The sequence below is a fragment of the Esox lucius genome, chromosome 3 (genome assembly GCF_011004845.1).
Source record: "Esox lucius isolate fEsoLuc1 chromosome 3, fEsoLuc1.pri, whole genome shotgun sequence".
In the NCBI taxonomy this organism is placed as follows: domain Eukaryota; kingdom Metazoa; phylum Chordata; class Actinopteri; order Esociformes; family Esocidae; genus Esox; species Esox lucius.
The window spans coordinates 19,099,029-19,121,518 of NC_047571.1; the positions used below are offsets into that span (position 1 = coordinate 19,099,029).

General features: G+C 43.1%; 2 protein-coding genes across 2 annotated transcripts; one reads left to right on the forward strand and one right to left on the reverse strand.

The window, feature by feature from the left end:
* Nucleotides 1–866: 866 nt before the first annotated feature.
* Nucleotides 867–7,855, reverse strand: nfatc4 (nuclear factor of activated T cells 4). The gene is made up of 13 exons (XM_010889738.3): nt 7,146–7,855; nt 5,925–6,088; nt 5,228–5,737; nt 4,971–5,146; nt 4,407–4,569; nt 4,205–4,305; nt 4,001–4,102; nt 3,146–3,333; nt 2,700–2,840; nt 2,342–2,397; nt 2,119–2,245; nt 1,302–1,973; nt 867–1,185 (listed from the first exon to the last, which is right to left on the reverse strand). Exons 1-13 carry the CDS (start codon nt 7,324–7,326, stop codon nt 1,115–1,117), a joined length of 2,652 nt encoding a protein of 883 aa, XP_010888040.2. The 5' UTR covers nt 7,327–7,855; the 3' UTR covers nt 867–1,114.
* Nucleotides 7,856–11,662: 3,807 nt separating this feature from the next.
* Nucleotides 11,663–17,235, forward strand: ltb4r2b (leukotriene B4 receptor 2b). Its single transcript, XM_029119174.2, has 5 exons — nt 11,663–11,852; nt 12,499–13,098; nt 15,207–15,407; nt 15,505–15,545; nt 15,682–17,235. Exons 2-5 carry the CDS (start codon nt 12,517–12,519, stop codon nt 15,947–15,949), a joined length of 1,092 nt encoding a protein of 363 aa, XP_028975007.2. The 5' UTR covers nt 11,663–11,852; nt 12,499–12,516; the 3' UTR covers nt 15,950–17,235.
* Nucleotides 17,236–22,490: the final 5,255 nt, after the last annotated feature.

The window sequence follows — 22,490 nt, forward strand, 5'->3', positions numbered from 1 at the left end:
TTGGCAAAGTGTATCTGATATTCTATACCACCACTTAAATATATACTAGCACAGCCAGTTCAGACATGAAACCAGAGCGGTCATTGATCAGCGATGTAGCACTCCTACCACAATATCAGATTTCATTTTATTAAATGTAATTGTCCCATCTGCAGTCAACACAGTGGAGACTGTGAACACACCATAGTCCTAGACCAGATAAAAATCTTGAGGTAGTGTCTAAAATCAAGATTCTCTTTCAGTTGTTCACCCATTTCTTTCTCTACAGTCACCAGGAGGCACTGTTGCTAAAGAAATCCACTATAATGGAAGAGTCCATTTATGTTATTACACGCGGTTACTTCTGCAATTTTTTTCCTTTCCTCTGTTTTTAGATTATTGTCATCTCACGATGGTTCTAAACACAGCTTTCCAGACCTACAGCTGAACAAGTGAGACCAAGAAGTGACATAATAAAGGAGTCAATACTTTGCCTCAACCATCCGGGGATGTTCCACAGTACCCAAGTCCTGTGTAAGTGGGGTCTGTCTGAGGCCCGGCTGTTATTGCAAGGTGAGTGGACAGGGAAAGGGCCTACACCGCAGATTCTCACAGAGACATCATCAGGATAAACCAGAAGGTTCCAGAGGGCAAGTTCATGACAACACAACGCCTAAACCCACTGGCCCTGGAGGGCAGGGATGTACCTGGAATGCAGGTTCTGTCTTCAACCATGTCTGACATCATGCACTTCCTGCATACTTTCCCGTATGCATTAATTCAATCACTCTGCCCTGGCTTTAGACCGTAAAAAATACCTGGACCAACTTATTCAGAGTTAGACACTAGATTATGAGGAGATGAAGCACAAAACAAATTATAATTTGCAAACACATATTTACTTGTATAATTTATATTGAAAACAGGTTAAAAACATTAGTCTCCCTTATATAAACTGTAACAGCTAACTGCAATCATACTTACAACTGTGCCCTTGTATTTAATCCCCATTGGGTATTGTCACGTTTGAGCAATACATCATAAACTAAGTGCATAGGAAAAGGTGTGATATTATATCAATAATGCACTTCATACTATAACCACATACTATGCTGACAGAATTAATCTGAGCTTGTCATCCTGGCTGGCTGTCCATCTGTGTGCTCGGTTGGAATGACCTGATATCTTCCCCTATGAACTCATTCACTGTGGACAAAAAGACACAAGCATGTTTTATATAAATCAATCGGTATCAACAAACATCATTTTTGTAGGAGTGGAGATCAACACGAAGTGACACTTCCCATATTCAAAAATCTCACCTTCTTCTAATGTTATGTGGTGAATAGATGACCTGGCATATCCCAGGGGGCTCTCCTGTATCTTAGATGGCGTTTCCCTTTCCCCAGGTCCCCTGCCCTGGTGGTCCCACACCTCATAGTGGGAGTATGGTGGTGGATAGAAGTCCTGATATGGGCTGGGGTTGGAGGGAGGGGACGGGCACACCTCCTGAGGGTAAGTACAGTGAGGGTAGGGGGAGGTAGTCATGGGGGGGAGAGGAGAGGACGAGATGGGGCTACTGGCAGGGAAGGGGCTCAGAGAGGAGGAGTGGGATGGAGAGGGGGAGGAGGACAGGTATGGGGAGTCCAGCCACGGTGAAGGAGAGGGAGGCTGAGAGACTCTAGGGTATAAGGGAGGCAGCAGCTCAGTGAAACCAAGCTCCAAGTTCTCAAAGCTGGGTTGTCTCTCCGAAAGAGAACCTCGGTTCTCCTCAGCAGCTTCAGGCTTGTGGGAGTACTCCTCCTGGTAGCCCTGCCCTGGGTAAGGGGGAGAATAGGCTGAAGGGTAGGGAGGCAGGTGGAAGGCAAGGCCTCTCTCATCAACAGCAGGATCCCTGTCCCCCCTGCTGGGCCCACCCATGGAGCAGATCGTCACCCCCTCCGGGGCCAAAGCAGAGGGACGTGACAACAGAGGGTCCTCTTCTTTGAACATCACTGAGGGTGAGAGAGTTGGGTAGAGGATAAGTGGAAATGCATTTTCGACAGCCAGTGATCTCATCTCGGACCACGTACCATCGAGACCTTTGTTAAAACCAACCAAGACCCTTTCAGCCTGAAAGATGGGCGAGGTGAGACTCACCAGGCAGGTACTTGAAACAGTGAGTGCTGCTCCTTTTCCTTTTCCCGTTGGAGACATAAAGGCACACGGACACTGGGCGGGTCACTGAGAGGTCGCTGTAGGCTGGAACTCGCACACACAGCAAGCACTGGAAGATGACATTAACAATGAACAATTGCACATCCAGGAATGCAAATTCTTGCACACTCTGAAATACATGTACATGCAGAAACATGCTGTTTACCTCGCTACTGTTGTCCCGGTCGACATGCGCCTCTTCTTCCCACTGTAGCTTTCCATCTGTTAAATGAGGAGATCAAGGGTACCTTATTTTAACCTCCTAAGGCCCTGTGTCCGAATGAGGACAATATGTTTTAGGCATCCTGCACCATGTACTTCATTCTGCTTAACTTAAACCTGTTGTCCTTATTAGAGGACAGATGTCATGCTTAGATATTATACTTATCAGGTCCACCAATCCTAAATAGCTAAGAGAAATTAAATATGCATACATTATCAGAGCTCAGGTCTTAGGAGGTCAAAGGACGCTACAACTTAAATGTCCAGAAATTGAAGTAGAAAACTCCCACATAGGTCAATACCTGTCCCTCTTTCCATAAAAAGCACCCTGGACACTGGAAGGAAGTTAGAGCCGCCCAACAGAAGCTCCTCCCCTCCTTCCACAGAGCAGGACGTGAGACTGACCGACTCCACTATGGGCAACTCCTGAGCAGAGCGCTGTGCTGAAAGGAGACAGAAAAAGACCAACAGAGAAAGAATAAAAGAGAAAGAATGATAGAGAGACAGAGTAGAAGAGAGAGAAAGAGGAAAAGAGTGAGAGACAGAAAGAAGAAGAAAGAAAAAGAGATGCAATGGAAACCGAGGAAGAGAGAGATGCGACAGATGACGAGGAGCAATAGGGTGAAAGAGGACAGAAGATAGATGATGATTAGCTAGGATATTGAGAAATATAATACTTTTTCCAACTAGAAAACTGAAAGAAATTGCCTGGACAGTGGAAGACCATTGGGATACACAGGCCACTCACAGCACTCTATAGGCAACGATGCCACCTGCAGGACCAGTACACGTCCAGGTTGAGCCACAGGAGGGGCCAAAGGAAGGTGAGTACGAAACACCAAGCGCACACGCGTGTTCTTCCTCCCTACATCTGTCTCTCCTTTCCTCAGCTCGATGTCCGAGTTCCTCAGCTTCAGAATGCCAGCACAGTCAATGCTGAGAGACCAAAAGACTGTTATATTCAGCACGCAGAGACAATCAAACATTCTCATTTAATAGTTTGATGCAGGGTTAATTTTGGTTAACCCATAACTTAAGTCTCTGGAAATTGTTCTGATGATCGACTAAATTCTGGGTGATTAGAACTGGAATCAAAAGCTACTCCACTCTCTCTTAAAAAAAAATCAGATGTATGGGCCAAATTCTCCTTGTATAACGAAAACCGAAAGATGTAAACGCACAAAATCGTGATTTCTCCAAACCACCGGAACGAATGCTGCTTGACAATTAACGCACCCTTGTTTAGTGACAGATCTACGGTAGCATTTACGTTTGACGCAATCTGTCCATGAGAGAAAAGTACAAGGAAAGACAGTTGTTACATGCAAATCTGATTGGACACAGCGTTTGATTATTTAAATATCTGCTTCAATTTTACTTCAGTGTCGACTTGCTTTTTTCTTTCTGTGGGCTAATCAGGGACATTTTCAGGGACCGCACTGGCCGGAGACAGGTCACCAAAATCGGGGTTACCTTAAAATAAAAGTTACATCCGGTTACCTTAAAATAAAAGTGCAAGATAGTAGCTGGTCTGTCTGCCTACTCTGTAACCCCAATCAAACTCAAATGCATTCTCTATTCTCTCTGTCTAGTATTCACTCACAGGGCGGTCATGTTGGTCTCTGGGTTGAGGGGGATGTCCAGTATTTTAGTGCCAGCCTGGACACTCTCCTGACTGGCAGTGCCCACCATCTTTCCTGTCACCCTAAGGATCAGAAAAAAAACACTTACAAGTGTAAAGAAAACAAATTCTGATGTAGCCGATAAAATCCTAGAAGGACTGTAGGGTTGTTACATGGTGGCCAACCTGTGTATCTGATAGAATGGATGTGGCCGGATTGACCTGTCATCAGCTGTTCCCACAAACACCTGCAGAGAGAGTGGCTGTCTCTCCGTGTACCCAGTGAGCTGAGGGAGACAAAAAGACAGTTTGTTGTTCAAAGCAAATCCTACTACGTGTTTGTTTCCGTAATTTAAACGAATCAAACCTTTCAATCAATGAAATGTACCTTAACAACCGGATGTCCCCCCGGCGATGCCTTGACGGCCCCCCTGCTTCCCTCCGTCTCATAGTGGGCACGGTGGTGTGGGCGTGGCTGCACCTCGATACGCAGCTCATATGGGTCAAACTGAGTCGGCAGAGGCCAATCAAGTGGTGGCAGAGCATTGGATCTGGAAGAACAATTGACCATCATTTCAGGGTGTGATTGGACCAGCAGGCCTTTGATGGCCCTGGGGGGGACCACCGTCCGGGAGGGAACATAGTCTTGCTTTTGTGTCATACAGAACATACTGGGAGATGGACTGATCTCTGTGGACCAATGAGAATTGAGCTGGAGGTATACAGTGCATTTAGGAAGTTAGTTAGACTGGGATGGGATATAGGTGAGAAAACGGGTGAATGTAAAAAAAAAAAAAAAACATTTTTGCAATAAAAAAGAACAATAAATGAAAGAAAGAACATTGGAGCTTTCATTGTTGTCAGGGCTGTGGTCATCCTGGCCGTCCTGGCTACCCACACGAAATGACAACACAATACACCCAAAAAAGGTACCGTACAAACACTGTGTAACCTGAACAGAGGGCTGTGGCCACTGGCTCTGGTCCTTCCCCAGCCCAGAGCTGGGGGCACAGACAGGTAGTCCATGCCCATGGAGGGGGGCTCTCTCCTCTGCTGCAGTGGCTCTGGCTGTGGGCAGTGTGAACTATGGGCTGGAAACTGCTCTTGCTCCACATCCCTGGGGGAGACCTGTAGCACACAAACCAGGACTTTTCTGGATTAACCTTGAGACAAACTATGGAACCTAAGCCCTGCAATCCACAAACTAACCTGCTCCAGTGAAGTTTTCCTGGTCTTCTGTGGGATGCTCAGCTCAAAGCTGCTGTTGATACCCTGTGACTGAGAGATGGAGTCCCCTCCATCTGAGGTACAGGAGTGGTCCTCAGAGCAGCTGCTCCTGCGGGAGGTGCAAGGGGAAGCCAAGGGGGAGTTTCTGCGCTTCTTACCACCTGGGGAGGTTGGCCGTGAGGAGGGCAACAGGCAGAAGTGAGCGGTGGCATCACTGAGCTCCTCCTCCTCCACTAGCAGCGAATCACAGCTGGACGCAGGACTGAGCCAGCCTCGAGAAGAGGGGCTGGACGCCGGGCTTGGACTGAGGGATCCAGCGCTGGTGCCACCCTCACGGTAGCAGAACGGGTCCAGTAGGGGGAGGTAGAGGCGCTCCCTGTCCCATCCACCCCCTGTGTCCCAGTAGTTACCCCCCGCCGGAGCAGAGTCGTCCTCTGGGGAGATAGTTGTGATCTGGATGCTAGGGCACTCCAAGACACGGGACTCTGACACCTGGGAGAGACAGACAGGCAGGTAGAGGTAGAGAGACAGACAGGTAGAGGTAGAGAGACAGACAGATGAGAACGTTAACAACAGATGTAGGGACCAGGCCGGACAGACCTGGGTGACTCACGGCATCATTTCTGCCTGATGACACAGAGAGACTGTCCCAAAGGAACTACTGGTCATCAACGCTCACCTGGACAGATCGCGCTGGAAGACTCTCATAAGTCCCGCTGAATTCCCTCACCAAGGCACGTCTGGGGGGCGGAGAATGCATCCCAGCTCGTTGTGTAGCTGAAGAACAAGGTGGGGTAGGGATGCCAATTGACTGACCTACGTGAGTGGCAGCCAAATGGCTGTCTGTGACCAAACAAAAAAGTTGGAAAGGTGTCAGGGGTCTCTCGGCATTGTTTAGCATGGCAAGCCTACAGAGGTCAGAAGGCGCAGAGCCAGAAGACATTAAATTGAACGATTCTCTCCGCCATCCAAATCAGACTCTGAATCTGTTGTTTGAGGAAGAATCTGGGCAGTGCTCTGGTTTGGTCATCAAATAGGTAAGACACTGCCTCACATTTATGTTTCAACAGCACATTACACCAAACGTCGCCCGGCAATGGTGGGATGGCGCAGTAGACAGTAGGCCAACCGACCAGCCTAAGGCAGCCATTATGAGGTACTGTAAATACTGTGGTAACTTGTAGTACGTTTGAGGGTAGGGTGTGGTATCACTGTTGTATGCCAGTGGGGGCGGGAGAAAGGTGCGTGGGTGGGTGAGAGGGTGTGTATGAAAGCTGGAATGGGAAAGGAGAAGAGGGGGAGAGGGAGAGAAAAGGAAGGAGGATGGAGGGAGGTGTGTAGGCCTATATGTGGTGCATGCTCAGTAAACAGAGATTGAGGTTCCATCCAGATGGCAGCTGTTAACTTCACTCACACGCACTTCTGATTAAAACCACATGGAGTTCTGCCCTTACACACACACACACACACACACACACACACACACACGTACACAACATGCAGGCACACACTAGCATGCAATACACAGCATCCAGAGCAGTTCACATAACATACAAACTCCATACACATAAACACATTCCCAAAGCACAGACAAGTACACAATGCACATATAATGGACCTAGACATGAAATGTATCCATACCCAGGTAGAGAGAGGGAACACATTATTTGACCATTAAAACACACACACAAAATATTTAAAAATTCAGATCAAGTCAACTATATTATTCCTATCACACCAAAGAGACACAACGCGGATTAGGTGTCTACATTGGAGATTATTGGCCGGGCTCATACCTATCTGTCATTCTCTGTCACCCTGTCTCACTGTCACACACATTCACGCGCCAATGATGTGTACACATCATTGTCACACACACTATCCAAGAAAAGGGTCAGACCAGTATTAATCGGTTCCGGGAGCGACAGGGCGCTCACTGTCCTCTCTCCCGCGATGTTGTGCTCCTGGTCGGCGTTGCGCAGCGGGGATGGGCCCCGGAGTTGGCGCGGCGGGTCCTCCTCAAAAACCAACTTGAACTCGAATTCCCCCTCCTCCCAGCCCGAGCCCGGCGCGGCCCCCATCCCCGCAGCCAGCGAAAGGGGTTCGAGAGACTAATGAAGAGAACTTCTCGTTTAAAAAGACCGAGACCTACCAAAGTGTTTTTCTGACAATAATTAATGCACTCGATCCATCGACGTCTTCAGAAAATAAGTGAAAGGGTATGTCTCACATTTTGCGCAAGTTGGTCTTGTCCGGATAGTGGTCGTTTTTTGTTCTTATACTCTCTCTGCAACTTTTCCCAATGTCTTTCGTCGATTAGCCACCTTTTTTGGATGGATGAGAAGCCCAATATCACTGCTAAATCTATTTCATTCGAAGTTTGGAAGAAGACAGAGTTCATGCGTAGAGTATATCGCTGAAGGGGGGTTAAGTCCGTGAAACATCGGACCGCTATCTGTCTATTCTATCACGGGCGATCAGTCTTTCATTCTAATGTTCTATGGCCATCCTTTCCTCTAATCGACCAGAAAAAAGTTTATCAAATATTTTTGTCGTCCTTTACCCTTAATTGCCTTTAGGTGGGTTTCCCAGCCCAGTCGGACCGTTACTTGAGCGCCATAGGACATTTGGGTTGTCAGTCAAGGAGACCCCCCCCCCCTCGCCCTCTGCCTATGACCATAAGCTGAGGAGTATTCTCATTGACTTTTTACACAGTTCTTATAAATAACGGATTTCTCATTAAGCATTGCGATTATTGTATAGCCTGCATTCCTTATTTTTTCAAAGGTGTTCTGTTTAACTTCCCTCACCATCACCAAACGTTGTACATGTCATCAACTGGAGTGTGATGAAAGTAGCCTAATGAAGTGACTGTTCTGAGCCAGATGTTGGGCTGGTGGGCTGTCCCTCCCTGCTGTGGCCTCACTGTATGTCCCAGTGCTCTCTGTCACAAGGAAGACCATGATGCTTTCCTGTCACTCAGAACATGATGATTCCTAGCTGTTTCCTGTGGTTTTTCACATGACAGACCCCCCTCCCCCTCTAATTTCTGTCATCCTCCCTTTCTCCTCCCAGTACTCTTCTCCCCCTCTCTTTTCTATCATCCTCCTTTACTCCTCCTTTACTCCTCCCAGTACCCCTCTCCCCTCTTTTTCTTATCCAAACTGCATGTCCCTCCTCCTGCTCTCTCTGTCTTTCTCTCTCTCTCTCCCTCTCTCCCTCCCACCCTCCTTTGCAAGATCTGTTTCTTATTATCCTCTGTAGTCTGCACTCTGTCTGAGACGAGACAAAAAACTTAAATAAACATGCTCTCCCTCCCTCTTTTTCTAGCTCCTTCCCCCAAACTCCCCTCCTCCCCCGTCTTGTCCCCTCCTCAACTTATGTTCTCACAATCATTATGTTTTACTGAAGGTAGAGGCCTTCTGTCTTACTTTCTACAGTCCACATTCTTGGTCATGCAGGTATCTTTTTATCCAAATGAAGATGATTACATCTGATAAATATTAACTCGCAATCAAGGTTGAGCAGTGGCTAACGACGGCACAATACTTAGGCTACAGTAGCTAATTACTTAGACTCTGAATTGGGCTATTTCAGAGTTTTTGAAACAAGTAAAACGAATGCTCATTGGAGTTTAATCAGTAGGAGTTTATTTTGGAGGCAAAATAGTGTTACAAATCAGCAGGATGTCAAATCCTTAGGCTGGGTTTCAGTTGCAGTCGGATGTCAAGTTCATACACAGAGGATAGAAGAACGTGGATATGTTGCCACCATGTGGTGAAAGGTGGGAACAGTCATTCCATGACATTCCCATAAAGAGGAGTATGCCATGGTAACCTAGTAGGACAAGGATTTATGTAAGCTATGTTTAATTATTCTGAACATCACAGCACTGTACACTTTACACCAGTGTGCAATGTTGCAAGATTATCTGTGAATGTACATTAGGCTATGTCTCATTTGAAATGTGGCTCAACAAGAACATTGATGTTGCCTATATCGGAAGATAAGACAGGTACGGCGCTTATACATGATAAAATATAATTGGCCTGATGATAGCTCAGTTACGGAATGGCATTAGACTTCTCTACTCTTTTTCCATTCATCCATTTGCGGTTTCACAGTGGTGCGGGTCTGGATGCAGGAATTAACTACACGGTGAAACGTGCCCATGTAGCCTCATGTAAATGGCATCCAGATTCAAACATCATACAGGTTATGTTGTAATAGTTGACAAGTTTCACAGGCAACCCACATCTGATCCATTCATTTTGAGCAAACCCAGGCAGTCCAATTCTGATCCGTTCTGAACCAGTGATCCTGAAAAAACACTGGCAGCCCAATTCTGATTCAGTAATTTTGTCAAATCAGATCAGCTATTTGGTCCAAGATCCGAATTTGTCATAAACCCAACCGGAGTAGCCATATATGTTACATTTGTTAGTTTAAAAAAATTATTCATATGACGGATGCATCCCCCATAGATGTTTGTTCCAAATTTACTTAGAACTCAGTGCTGGTCTGTACCCGACCAAATCCAAACATTTGATTGTGTCAGATGTGTGGACCCAACCACTATCATAATAGAAAATGAATTCAGTGCTGTCTAAACCTCAAAAAAAGAAGAAAAACACCCCGAAATGTATCTAAAAGATGTTGCCTGATTAGCAGTACTCTGATTTGTTTCCTTATTTGTTATTTTTAAACAGATTAGCTTACATTTTAAACAGATCAGATTAGATCTAAAAAAAAGATGGCACGGGAACATTTATCATTTATATTGATCAAAGTACTAATTTGTGGAAATTTATCAGGAATGGGCAATCTGGGTAAATCCAGTTTATGAAGGCTGTAGGCCTATAACATTTAATTCACTTCTTAACGTTTCCTTTTCGCTTCTGTCGTACTTTTTCAGTCTTGTGCCCCACCCCAGAGGTAATCAACATTCTTGCTTGGTGTCGAAGCTCTTTAAGCACGTGTCCACATTATATCTTATTTTTATTTACCTGTATTTTAACAGGCAAACTCTGTTTTTACTTGTGCAGTTTGGTGGATCAATATTGTGGTAATTCTATGTTTGTGTCATCAACACAAACATTGTTTTATTAGGATACATTTTCAAAGGTTCCCTGAGTGTATGTTTGATGTGGAGTGTGTGTGTGTGTTTGTGCCTGTGCACCATTATATTACTGGCGTCCAGATGTTCTCACAAGTATCGTAAGCCATGGAAAATCATGACTAGTGACTTTTTGACGATCGTCAAATACATTTCTTTTTTACTATTGGGATTAATATTAGGGTTATAATGGGGTTTAAGGGGTAAATGTTAGGATTAAAGTTATGGTTAAGGTTAGGGGTTAGAAAACATTACATTTATTTATTAAAATAAATTGTGATCCCTTATAAGTCCTTGTGAGTATAGTAAAACAAACTTGTGTGGCTGTGTAAAAGAAAGAGAAGGGAAGACAAACATGACTTTGTGATCTAATGAATACGATTCCCATCCATTTTACTATCCAGCTTTGTGGTGTCTACACATAATATTAAAATCTGTTTGTATCTATTCACTGAGTCTGCATTGTAACTAGATTAACTAGTGCATAGATGGTTATGAACATTAGATCAGTCAATCAGATTTATTTATAAAGCCCTTTTTACAACAGCAGTTGTCACAAAGTGCTTTACAGAGACACCTGGCCTTAAACCCCAAGGAGCAAACAACAATAGTGTTGAATTTCAGTGGCTAGGAAAAACTCCCTAAGGTCGAATTTTAGGAAGAAACCTAGAGAGGACCCAGGCTCAGAGGGGTGACCAGTCCTCTTCTGGCTGTGCCGGGTGAGTCCAATTGGTCCAATTAAGAGTCCAATAATAAATACATTTCTCTGGGCTAAATCCAGAGTCTATTTGATTTTAGACTAGGTCAGAAGTATGACCAGGTGGACAAGGACAGGGACAGCATCGGGCCGCCCAAACCAGGTAATCCGCAGGTGTGGACCAGGACCTCATCTCCTCCTAAAATGTAAAACTGGAGGAGACTGAAAAAAGTTAGTAGTGCATTCCTCATATCCCCCAGCACAATAATATAGCATAGATGACAATGGCATCTGCTCTTTTCAGGCCAGCATATGGATTTAGACAAACATATCAGACTGGAATAAAAATGTGCTGTCCTGAGTTGATGTACAAATTATTAACATTTACACATCCTGTTTCTACAGAACACTGACAAAAAATTTGGGCTAAATCAGAATCTAGACAGGTCAGGACAAATGATGCATTTTAGCACCAGGTATAAACAAGGGTAGAATGAGAGAGAAAGAGAGAGAGAGGTTGGAGACTCAGGGAAGGAAGGACACACCTCTCTCGTCATTCATAGCATGTTGCAACGTGTGGGGAGTTAACTTAGTCACATTATTGTGGACAGAGCTGAGGAAAGCAGCTCTAAAGAACATAGAACATTAGGAGAACGAGAGTGGGATTCCAGATGCCAGAAAAAGTCAAGGGAACACACCGTATAGACCAATAGATCACTGATCCCACTGCATGGTTGCATGCCCTACTCAGACACACAGGTCTTCATTATCACCAGTCTGGTCTGAACAACAAGGTGAGCGGATGCAGACACTATCCTTAACATTCTGATTGTTTGCTTATTGTTATTCTTTCTCTCATTTCTTAACCTCTATCTATCTTATTAATTACATTTTTTATTTGAATCAATTTCTCAAACACTGCATTTCTATCTTTTTCTCATACAGTTTCCAATTCCATTCCATTCCCTTGTCATATCTTCTCCATTGTTGGTTTGTTCATACGTGTAGTTAGTTCTGTTTTTTTTTTTAATCACTGCTGTGGGGGTAAAACGTAATCCTGTTCATAACTTTTAAAATTAATATTACGTTTGACAAGATTTATACTTCAGTGAACCATTATTTGGTGTCCTTCCTCTCTATTGTTTGACAGAAAAAGAGAAACCAAAAGTTCAGAACAATGGAAGACGAGTATGGGATATTCAAATAAAATGATTGGGCCAATAATGTGTTCAGATAGAGGTGTTAACATCTGGCAAGTTTCAGCCTGCCACCTCAGTTCCAGCTTAACGTTAGCAAGGCTTTACAGTATACAGAGTATTCGCTTGCCTGTGTCAGTGGCATTTATTTTCAAGTTTGCCTCAAACATACTGTGGACCACTGTCAGACTATAACCTAAAGTCTTGTTCATTTCTGTTTTTCTCTGTTAATTTTCTCCCTCAGAATAAAAAAATCTTCCCAATGGCCAATGACAGTTATATCTTGAATTCATGCAACTCCTCCGGCAGCAGTTATACGGATCCCAAGACCGTGAGTAACCCCATCACCACAGCCATAGGAGCTCTTATCATGAGCATAGTCTTCCTCCTTGGTGTCCCAGGAAACCTGTTCATCATCTGGAGCATCATGGTCCGCGCCCGCAGACGCTCCGTCACAACCATCCTCATCCTCAACCTGGCTTGCGCCGACGGCGTCCTCATGTGCCTCAGTATCTTCTTCATCGTCTACCTGGCAAGGCGGAACTGGGACTTTGGTCTCATCATGTGCAAAGTCCTGTTCTATCTGTGCAACACAAACATGTATGCCTCCATTTTCCTCATCACGCTGATGAGCCTGCACAGGCTGGTGGCGGTGGTGTGGCCCACGCGAGTGACACCCCATGCCAGCAAAAAGATAATAGTGCGGGCCATAGCTGTGCTCTGGGTGTTGGTGTTCTTGATTTCTATCCCTGCTCTGTTGTACAGAACAGTGGAGGAGAACGAACAAGGAGACCCAGACCAGAAACGCTGGGTTTGTAACTCTCATCACAATACGACTCAAGAGGTAAGTGCGTGAGATAAGCTGATATTAAGTAACAGTGTGGAGTTAGGAGCTGTCTGTGTGCTTGCGGGTATCTCTGTTCAAATATACTGAATAAATGTAGTTAAAATATGCAGTTATTCGCGGGGCATTGTTGGTAAACAAGGTTTTACCCATCTTGGAATGAGTCCTTAGTACTAGCCAGTCCTTTGAGTCCGTAGTACTAGCCAATTCTGTGAGTCCGTAGTACTAGCCAGACCTGTGAGTCCGTAGTACTAGCCAGTTCTGTGAGTCCGTAGTACTAGCCAGTTCTGTGAGTCCAAGGCAGTAGCCAGTTCTGTGAGTGTGTTTGACAGGTGCTATTTCTCCAATTCAAATTTAAGGAACGATTGTTAGGATGTAATGTTTCTGCAGGATGGCCTTAAAAACAAATATTGACCAACGTCTGGCCCAACCAACAATAGTCTATTAAAATACAGTGGTGTGAGCCAAAGCCTTCACTGCTAATTAAACGTAGTGCTGCATGATAGACTGAGTCCAGACATTTTATATCAGATGAAACATGCATGTACACGGAAGAGCCAAAACATTATGACCACCTGCCTAATAATGCTGTTGGTGCCGCCAAAAGAATGCAGAGGCATGGACTCTACAAGACCTTTGATGGTATCCTGTGGTACCAAGACAGCAGATCCTTCAAGTCCTATAGGCTGTGAGGTGGAGCCGCCACAGATTGGACTTGTTGGTTGTGATGGTAATTCCATGTATCGACACTCGGAGTAAGGGACACAGAGACAAAGTTCTCTTTGTGCATTATTTTATTAATTATTATGCACAGAGACTATTATGAGAGACGCGTCAACCGCTTACACAAACATAATTGTCTGAGGAGCCTCTAACTCCATATAGCTCATTCAACCGTATATATCACATAGGAAAAAGGGGTGTGGTAAGATGCTGCCATCTGTCTCATGTCAATCAAACACATTCCCTTTGTTCTATCACACAAGTCAAATGCTATCTTCCCCCACCTTATCCTTCCTGCCATAAATTACCTCTTCAATTCTAAGAGTTCTTACAGTATCTGGACAGACAATAGATGCCCCCTATGCAAATACCAGATCCCCCACATTCCTTTACCTATCTAAACAATGGGACTCAAGTCCTTTAATCAGTATGAATGCATCAGGCTTCAGAAACTTCCCCAACATGGTCCAGCACATCCCACAGATGCTCAATTGGATTGAGATCTGGGGAATTTGGGGGCCAGGGCAACGCCTTCATCATGTTCCTCAAACCATTCCCAAACAATGTAGTGTGGCAGAACGTGTTATCCAGCTGAAAGATAGCCTTTGTTGCCCTCGCGCATCGATGAGCCTTGGGCACCCACCACCCTGTTGCCAGTTTGTGGTTTGTTCCTCCTCAGACCACTGTTAAATTGACAGTTTCTTACAGAAAAACAAATATAATTCATATAAATGGTAGACCGTAAAGGACCCATTTCCATTCTAAAGGAAGACAGTATTTCCAGAAAAACAGGATGATAAACAAAATAAGGCCTTGGACGAATTCAACTTTGATTTTCATCCAAGGCTTTGGCCGTATCCTTTACCTCCAGGGTGGTCGCTGTAATAGTACGGTGTCCTGGTCTAAAACCAGATTTAAATTGGTTTCAATTAGTTTCAGTTAAAGAATGCTGCTGTATATTTACAAACAATTCCAATATTTTTGAAAGACAAGACAATTTAGAGAGAGATAGTTATTGGGGATACTAGCATCAGCACTTTTATTTTGCAAACGCACGTGCAAATTTCCATATTTTAGGAATGACCACCGTATTTAATCTTAGATTAAAAATCCGAAAGGGCACCAGAGATGAACGGTGCTGCGGCAGGCTTTAATAACCAGCAGGCAAGGGTCCAATATATCAGGCCCTGTTACTTTGTTAGAGTTCTTAGTTAAGAAAACCTGGGAAAGAGGTCATGTTCATGTTACATACATCTTATGTAAACTATCCTAAATGTTTGCTAGAGACCATATAACGGGCCCATTCATGTTCCTAAATAAGCCTATATTCCACAAGGCTGCCGTGACCATGTGAAGTTCACTGTTACCTAATTTCTCATGTTTAGGTGGTGTTCCAGTACACCTTTGAGACAACAGTGGGATTCCTGGTTCCTTATGGACTTATAGTGAGCAGCTATATCTGCATTGTGAGACGCATCAGACAGACCAAGTTTCGTCGCAATGTCCGCAGTGAAAAACTCATCCTGGCTATCGTTGTAACATTTGGCATCTTCTGGTTACCCTATCACATTATCAACATAATACAGGTGTGTGGTCTCATTGTTCATTCAGCATGTGCAGTTAAATAAATAAATTGGATTATTTTACAATAAAATTGTTTTTCTATATGGTTCACTCTCCTAGGTGGTGGCTACGCAGCTTAAAGAACCCAGCATAAAAGCTAGGCATGTGCTTACCAACTGACACATAATATTATTTCCCCTTCATCTAGCTGAAGTTTAATATAATTGTAAACACTGCACATACAATGACAGTAACAAGACTGTAACAGCAACATTAACTCCATCCCATCCTTTGCAGACTAAATGACATATGGAGACCCAGTCGGGCTGTGACCTCTGCTCTGGCCTTCATCAGCAGCTGTGCCAACCCTATTCTCTACACGTTTGCTGGAAAGTCTTACATCAGAGGGGACGGAATGGCCTTCATGGCCAGGCTCTTTGAGGGGATATCGCTGGACTACGGGTTAAGGAAGGGTCGGCAGAAAAGAGATATTGAGGGAACGGGAATTAAAGAAACTTTGAGTCTCAGCAGCACAGCAGAAAATGTTGTGAAGAATGGAATATAGACACAAAGAGTTAAGGATTGTACTGCACATACTGTACTATTAACCCATCAGGACAGCGCACTTCTGCACACAGACTGCTTAGAAGCCTATTTACTGGCTGCTCCTCTAATAGTCCATACAGAACCATCTGAAACAATCCCTACAATATTTAATGTCCCTGGGTCAGTGTTATAGGTCCTAGGTATAGGACCACAAATATAATAGTTCCTGAAAAACAAGACAAAAGACAAGCTTTTTTTGTGCAGCGTTCTACTTTGAGAGGAATCTTTTATTAACCATTTCATCAAAACAAAGTCTGTCAGTATTTCCTTTTTTTCTGTTTTATTATCCTATGGTATGAAATCATTGTTTTCACTGAATTTACATTTAACTTTATGTATACAGGCAAATTGTATATTTCTTTATATATATATATATATACACATACACACACATTTCACAGCACAAATATACAACCTATCAGACACACGCAAGCAAAACCTCCAGGACTCAATTCATTCAAGGGCACAAAGCATATAAGCTTTTATTCCACTTCTGGGTTGAATGAAAGTAAAGTAAAGGTGGTCTTACCTAGTTCATAAGCTAGCATTGGTGTGCAGTGGATCAGCCACTTTCTAAAAAGTATACCTCTAAAGCAGAGCTTAGATCTTGAAACATGTAGAACCTTTGAGTGCAATCTTCCTAAACATAGATCCAGATCCTGAACCCTACGTAGGACATGGATGTATGTATAAACAATGTTTCATTATTCTGAACATCACAGCACTGTACACTTTACACCAGTGTGTAATGTTGCAAGATTATCTGTGAATGTACATTAGGCTATGTCTCATTTGAAATGTGGCTCAACAAGAACATTGATGTTGCCTATATCGGAAGATAAGACAGGGATGGCGCTTATACATGATAAACTATAATTGGCCTGATGATAGCTCAGTTACGGAATGGCATTAGACTTCTCTCCTCTTTTTCCATTCATCCATTTGCGGTTTCACAGTGGTGCGGGTCTGGATGCAGGAATTAACTATGCGGTGAAACGTGCCCATGTAGCGTCATGTAAATGGCATCCAGATCCAAACATCATACAGGTTATGCTGTAATAGATGACAAGTTTCACAGGCAACCCAGATCTGATCCATTCACTTTGAGCAAACCCAGCCAGTCCAATTCTGATCCGATCTGAACCAGTGATCCTGAAAAAACACTGGCAGCCCAGTTCTGATCCAGTAATTTTGTCAAATCAGATCAGCTATTTGGGGTCTTGTTCACGAGTGAGGGAAGGATGGAATGGGAGATTGACAGACAGATCGGTGCAGCTTCTGCAGTAATGCGGTCGATGTATCGGTCTGTCGTGTTGAAGAAAGAGCTGAGCCGCAAGACGAAGCTTTCGATTTACCGGTCAATCTACGTTCCTACTTTCACCTATGGTCATGAGCTTTGGGTCATGACCTAAAGGACAAGATCCCGGATACAGGCGGCCGAAATGAGCTTTCTCCGCAGGGTGGCTGGGCGATCCCTTAGAGATAGGGTGAAAAGCTCGGTCACCCGGGAGGAGCTCAGAGTAGAACCGCTGCTCCTCCACATCGAGAGGGGTGAGCTGGGGTGGCTTGGGCATCTGTTTCGGATGCCTCCGGAACACCTTCCTGGGAAGGTGTTCCGGGCCCGTCCCACCGGGAGGAGACCCTGGGGAAGACCTAGGACACGCTGGAGGGACTATGTCTCCCAGCTGGCCTGGGAACGCCTCGGTGTCCCCCCGGAAGAGCTGGAGGAAGTGTCTAGGGAGAGGGAAGTCTGGGCATCTCTGCTTAGACTAGGGGGGCTCAAGATGGCGGAGAGAGTGGACGCAGTGTGAATAACTCTGAGTAGCAAAGCCTTGAAAAATCAACGGAATGAACTTTTAATTCAACAAAAACCCGGAAATATCAAATGTTAAATTGTAAGAAACTTATTATAATAATTCAATAACGTGTGGGTGACCCGGAGCACCTCCTGGAATACGATATTGCAAACCATAACATGGCTAGCACAAAAGCTAATGCCAAACTGAGGGCTCTCCAAGAACAAGACTATGGTGGTCCAGAAAGCATGGACACTAATATCAGAGGAACCAAAAACACCTTAACATCTCCTTCCAACCACCAGCACCACAGAAAAAGTCAAAACCAGACGATGTCGTGACTGCTGGAGCCCATGAGGTGGGCGCCTCTAACGCTGCGATCCTGGCTGCTATCGGCACTCTTCAAAACATGATGCAGGACTTCAAAGCAGAGCTAAAGCAGAACACACTGACCATAGCCAACATCGCGAAAGCAGTAGATTTTAACTCTGCCGAGGTCAAAGATTGTAAAGAACAGTGCCAAACACTGCACGTCCAGGTGAAACAATTAAAAGAGGAGAACACAGATCTGGTGAAAAGAGCAGTAGAAGTGGAAAAAGAGCTGTGGAGCTGGAGCGTTATAAAAGAAGATGGAACCTGCGAGTGAATGGCTTACAAGAGGGAAAAGATGAAAACACACGACAAATTCTCTCTGATATCATCGGAAAGATTGTGCCACAGTGGAGGGAGAAGATGGATTTCATCCTGGTTTCGGGGCATCGACTGGGGCAGAGTAACACCAACCGCCCTCGTCAGATTATTATGCAATTCACAGGACGCCACTTCAGGGACGAACTCAGGCGGGTCACCAAACTTCACCCCGTCTGCAAGGATCTCAACATCCGCTTCTCAGAAGACCTCACCAAGGAAGACAGAGAGGCACAGAGGGCTGTGTGGCCGAAAGTTGAACAAGCAAGGAAGGCAGGTCTAAAGACAGTGTTCCGGGGCCCCCATGCTTTCATTAATGGACAAAGAGTATCACCATAGACACAACTATCCGGGGTTTTTGAATTGTGAAAACGAGTAAGTTTGAATGAAAACATATTCTCGAGGTTTTGTTACTATTATATATTCCTGATAGGAAACTTCTACTGTTGTTTTGAGAAGGCTTAGTTCAGCAATCCATTGTTGTTTATTGTTTATTCATTTTATTTATTAGTTTTTTCTTCTATGTTCAGTTTAAAGAGTAACATTTCTCAAATTTCTGTTAATGCAAGGGGTTTAAGAGACATGACATTTTGTTTTATTTTGTAAAGGGAAGAAGTCAAATATAATTTTTTTGCAGGAAACACATTCTAAGGTTGATGATGTTGTATTTTGGTCTATACAATGGGGAGACGAAGCTTACTTTAGCCATGGCACTTCAAGGTCAGCAGATGAATTTGGTCATTGGCTGATTCTTATTATAAACATAGATGGTCTGAAATTCATCTTGGTCAACATTTATGGTTATAATATCAGTAGAGAAAACCGAAACCTACTTGAACAAATTGATTTACATTTAGACAATCTCAAATTGACACACTCAGCTGGTAACATCATCATTGGTGGAGATCTAAACCTAGTTCATGATGATTTTTTTGATAAATACCCTTGCAGATACTCTGTAACACCATATTCACAAGCTTTTGCGAAAAACTAAATTTGGTTGATATTTGGAGATATTTAAATCCAGAAATATGTAAATACTCCTGGTTTAGCTCAGGCCACAATTATAAATCCAGAATTGATCACTGGTTAATTCCGAATCATTTGCTAGTTTATAATATTAGCTCTGATATGTCTGCTGCACCACTAACAGATCATAGTGTTATTTTACTACAGATCAAACCCAACGACAACAATGTTCACTCACACACATACTGGAAGTTCAACTCCAGCCTGCTCAAAAATAATGACTACTGCCAAAAAATCATTATTAATCAGTTGAATATGTTCTGCAATAGGCCAAACCCAACTGAAGATGATAGACAAATGATATTAAACCTCCAACCTAAATTAGATGAAATTTATAGTCGTAAGGCCCATGGGGCCTTTGTGAGATCCAGAGCTAAATGGATAGAGGAGAGGGAAAAAAATTCTGCGTATTTCTGTGGTCTTGAAAAAAGAAGACAGGAATAAAATAGCATCAGATCCCTGATGGTTGATGATAATGAAGTCACAGATGAAAAATGTATCTCTCCAGAAATCTGGAAATTCTATAGCCAGCTCTTTAGCTCAAAATTTTCTAGCGTGGACTGTCAGAATTTTTTTAAGGTTATAGCAAAACTTATTCCAAAAATAGAGGATTGGCCTCAAACAAACATGTGATACAGATACAGAACTTGATGCAGTAATTGGTCGTCTTTCTCTTAACAAAGCCCCCGGGTCCGACGGTCTCACAGGTGATGCTTACAGACATTTTTGGGTAAATTTAAGAGACCTGCTGCTACAAGTCTTTACCGAAATATTAGAAACATGTGTGCTTCCACCAACAATGAGACATGGAGTTATCATCTCAATTCCAAAACCTGGGAAAGATCCCACAATTATAGCTAACAGAAGACCCATTACACTCAGAAATTCAGACTACAAACTCAATCAATCAATCAATCAAAATTTATTTATAAAGCGCTTTTTACAACAGCAGTTGTCACAAAGTGCTTTACAGAGACACCCGGCCTTAAACCCCAAGGAGCAAACAACAGCAGTGTTGAATTTCAGTGGCTAGGAAAAACTCCCTAACTTACATCTTTGCTTCTCGTCTTCAAACAGGGATTTCAGATCTCATTGCAGATACACAATCAGGGTTCTTAAAAGGAAGATCAATCCATAACAATATAAGGTTGGTAATGGACATCATAGAAGCCAAATAGAGGATGATGGTTTCCTTCTTTTTCTAGACTTCTATAAAGCATTCGACTCCGTGGAGCATCCATTTATTCTTTCGGCGCTCAAACACTTTGGATTTGGAATCAAATTTAGGGAATGGGTTGGTGGATTATACCGAGATATTAGTAGTTGTGTCCTATTACCTAGCGGTACCACCCCAAGCTCCCAGATTAATGTGGGTATTCCTCAAGGTTGCCCCATCTCACCATACCTGTTCATCTTAGCCACAGAAATGCTAGCAACCATAATTTAAAACTGCAATGATATTAAAAAACTTAATGTGTTTGGCACAGACATAATAATTAGCCAACTAGCAGATGATACAACAATATTCTTAAAAGATAGATACCAAATTTCAACGACTATTGCCAAAATTGAAAAATTCTCAAAAGCCTCAGGTCTAACATTAAACTTAAAAAAGTGTGAATTGCTGGCTGTTCACGACACTTCACTGGAAAATATCTGTAATATCCCTATTAAATCAGAAATCAAATACCTGGGGATCTACCTCTCCAAAGACCAAAAACAGAGCCAGAATCTGAATGTAGAAAATAAAATTAAAGAATGCAAGTCAAGACTAAATATATGGCTACAGAGGGACATATCAATACTAGGTCGAATTTACCTAACTAAGATGGAATGTTTGTCAAGATGTATTTACCCAGCCTACTCCAATGCCATTCCAAACAAATTGATTAAATATATCAACCAAATCAACCTACATTTTATTTGGAGGAACAGACCACATTATATGAAGAAAAGCAATAAGGTTAAAGACACAAAAGATGGAGGTCTAAAAGTTATTGATTTTGACTGCCTTAATGGAACCTTAAAAATAAATTGGTTAAAATCTTGGATCAAACACAGCAACTCCTTCTGGTATTGTATTCCAAAGACCTTATTTAAGAACAATGGAGGATTAGAATTTCTTCTTAGAGCGGACTTTAGTGTTAACAATTTACCAATATCATTGTCAGAGTTTCACAAACAAATACTCTTGTATTGGAAAATGTTATACGTGCATAACTTCTCACCCCACACATCAATACTCGGGAACAACAGATATATTTTGCACCGCAACAGATCTCTGTTCTTTGAAGATTGGTATGGGAAAAACATTTGGTCCATGGCGGACTTAATGGATACCGATGGACATTTTTTAAATTTTGAACAATTTTGCATCAAACATAATTTCAAACCCTTAAAATCAGACTTTTCTAAATTAAATAGAGCACTACCCCAAGGTTTTGTTTCTCTAACAAGAAACATTTTGGAATATTATCCGATTCATCCACAATTAGCCCCACTATCAATTCAAGGAATCTCTGTTTTGGATAAAAAATGCACTAACCACTTTATTAGGAATTGTTTTATTGAATATCTTTACCCTAACAGTGTAGATGTATTGATTGTATAAGTTAGTGAACTGTTATAAGCTGTTGTAACCAATGAAGCAAAATATTAATTGTTTGTAATATGAGCTAAAATGGAAGGTGCAAGTAGGAGAATAGGAAACCCTGTTCAAGCGGTTGCCGGGGAGAGAAAGATTTAGTATGTCTGTTTTGTGAGAAACAGGTCACAGGTCAGAGACACGCACACATAGTTGGACAGACAACACAGAAACCACAAGGGGGTACTTGCAGCTATCCTATAAGGAATAGAACTGGGATTGGGCCAAGGACACACTTGCTTTGTAAGTTAACGCCTCTATCTTTTTGGGCATAGTAGAAGTATAAAAATTATGTTTTGACTGTTGATCCTTAGACATTGTGCGGCGACACTTGTCTCCAAAAG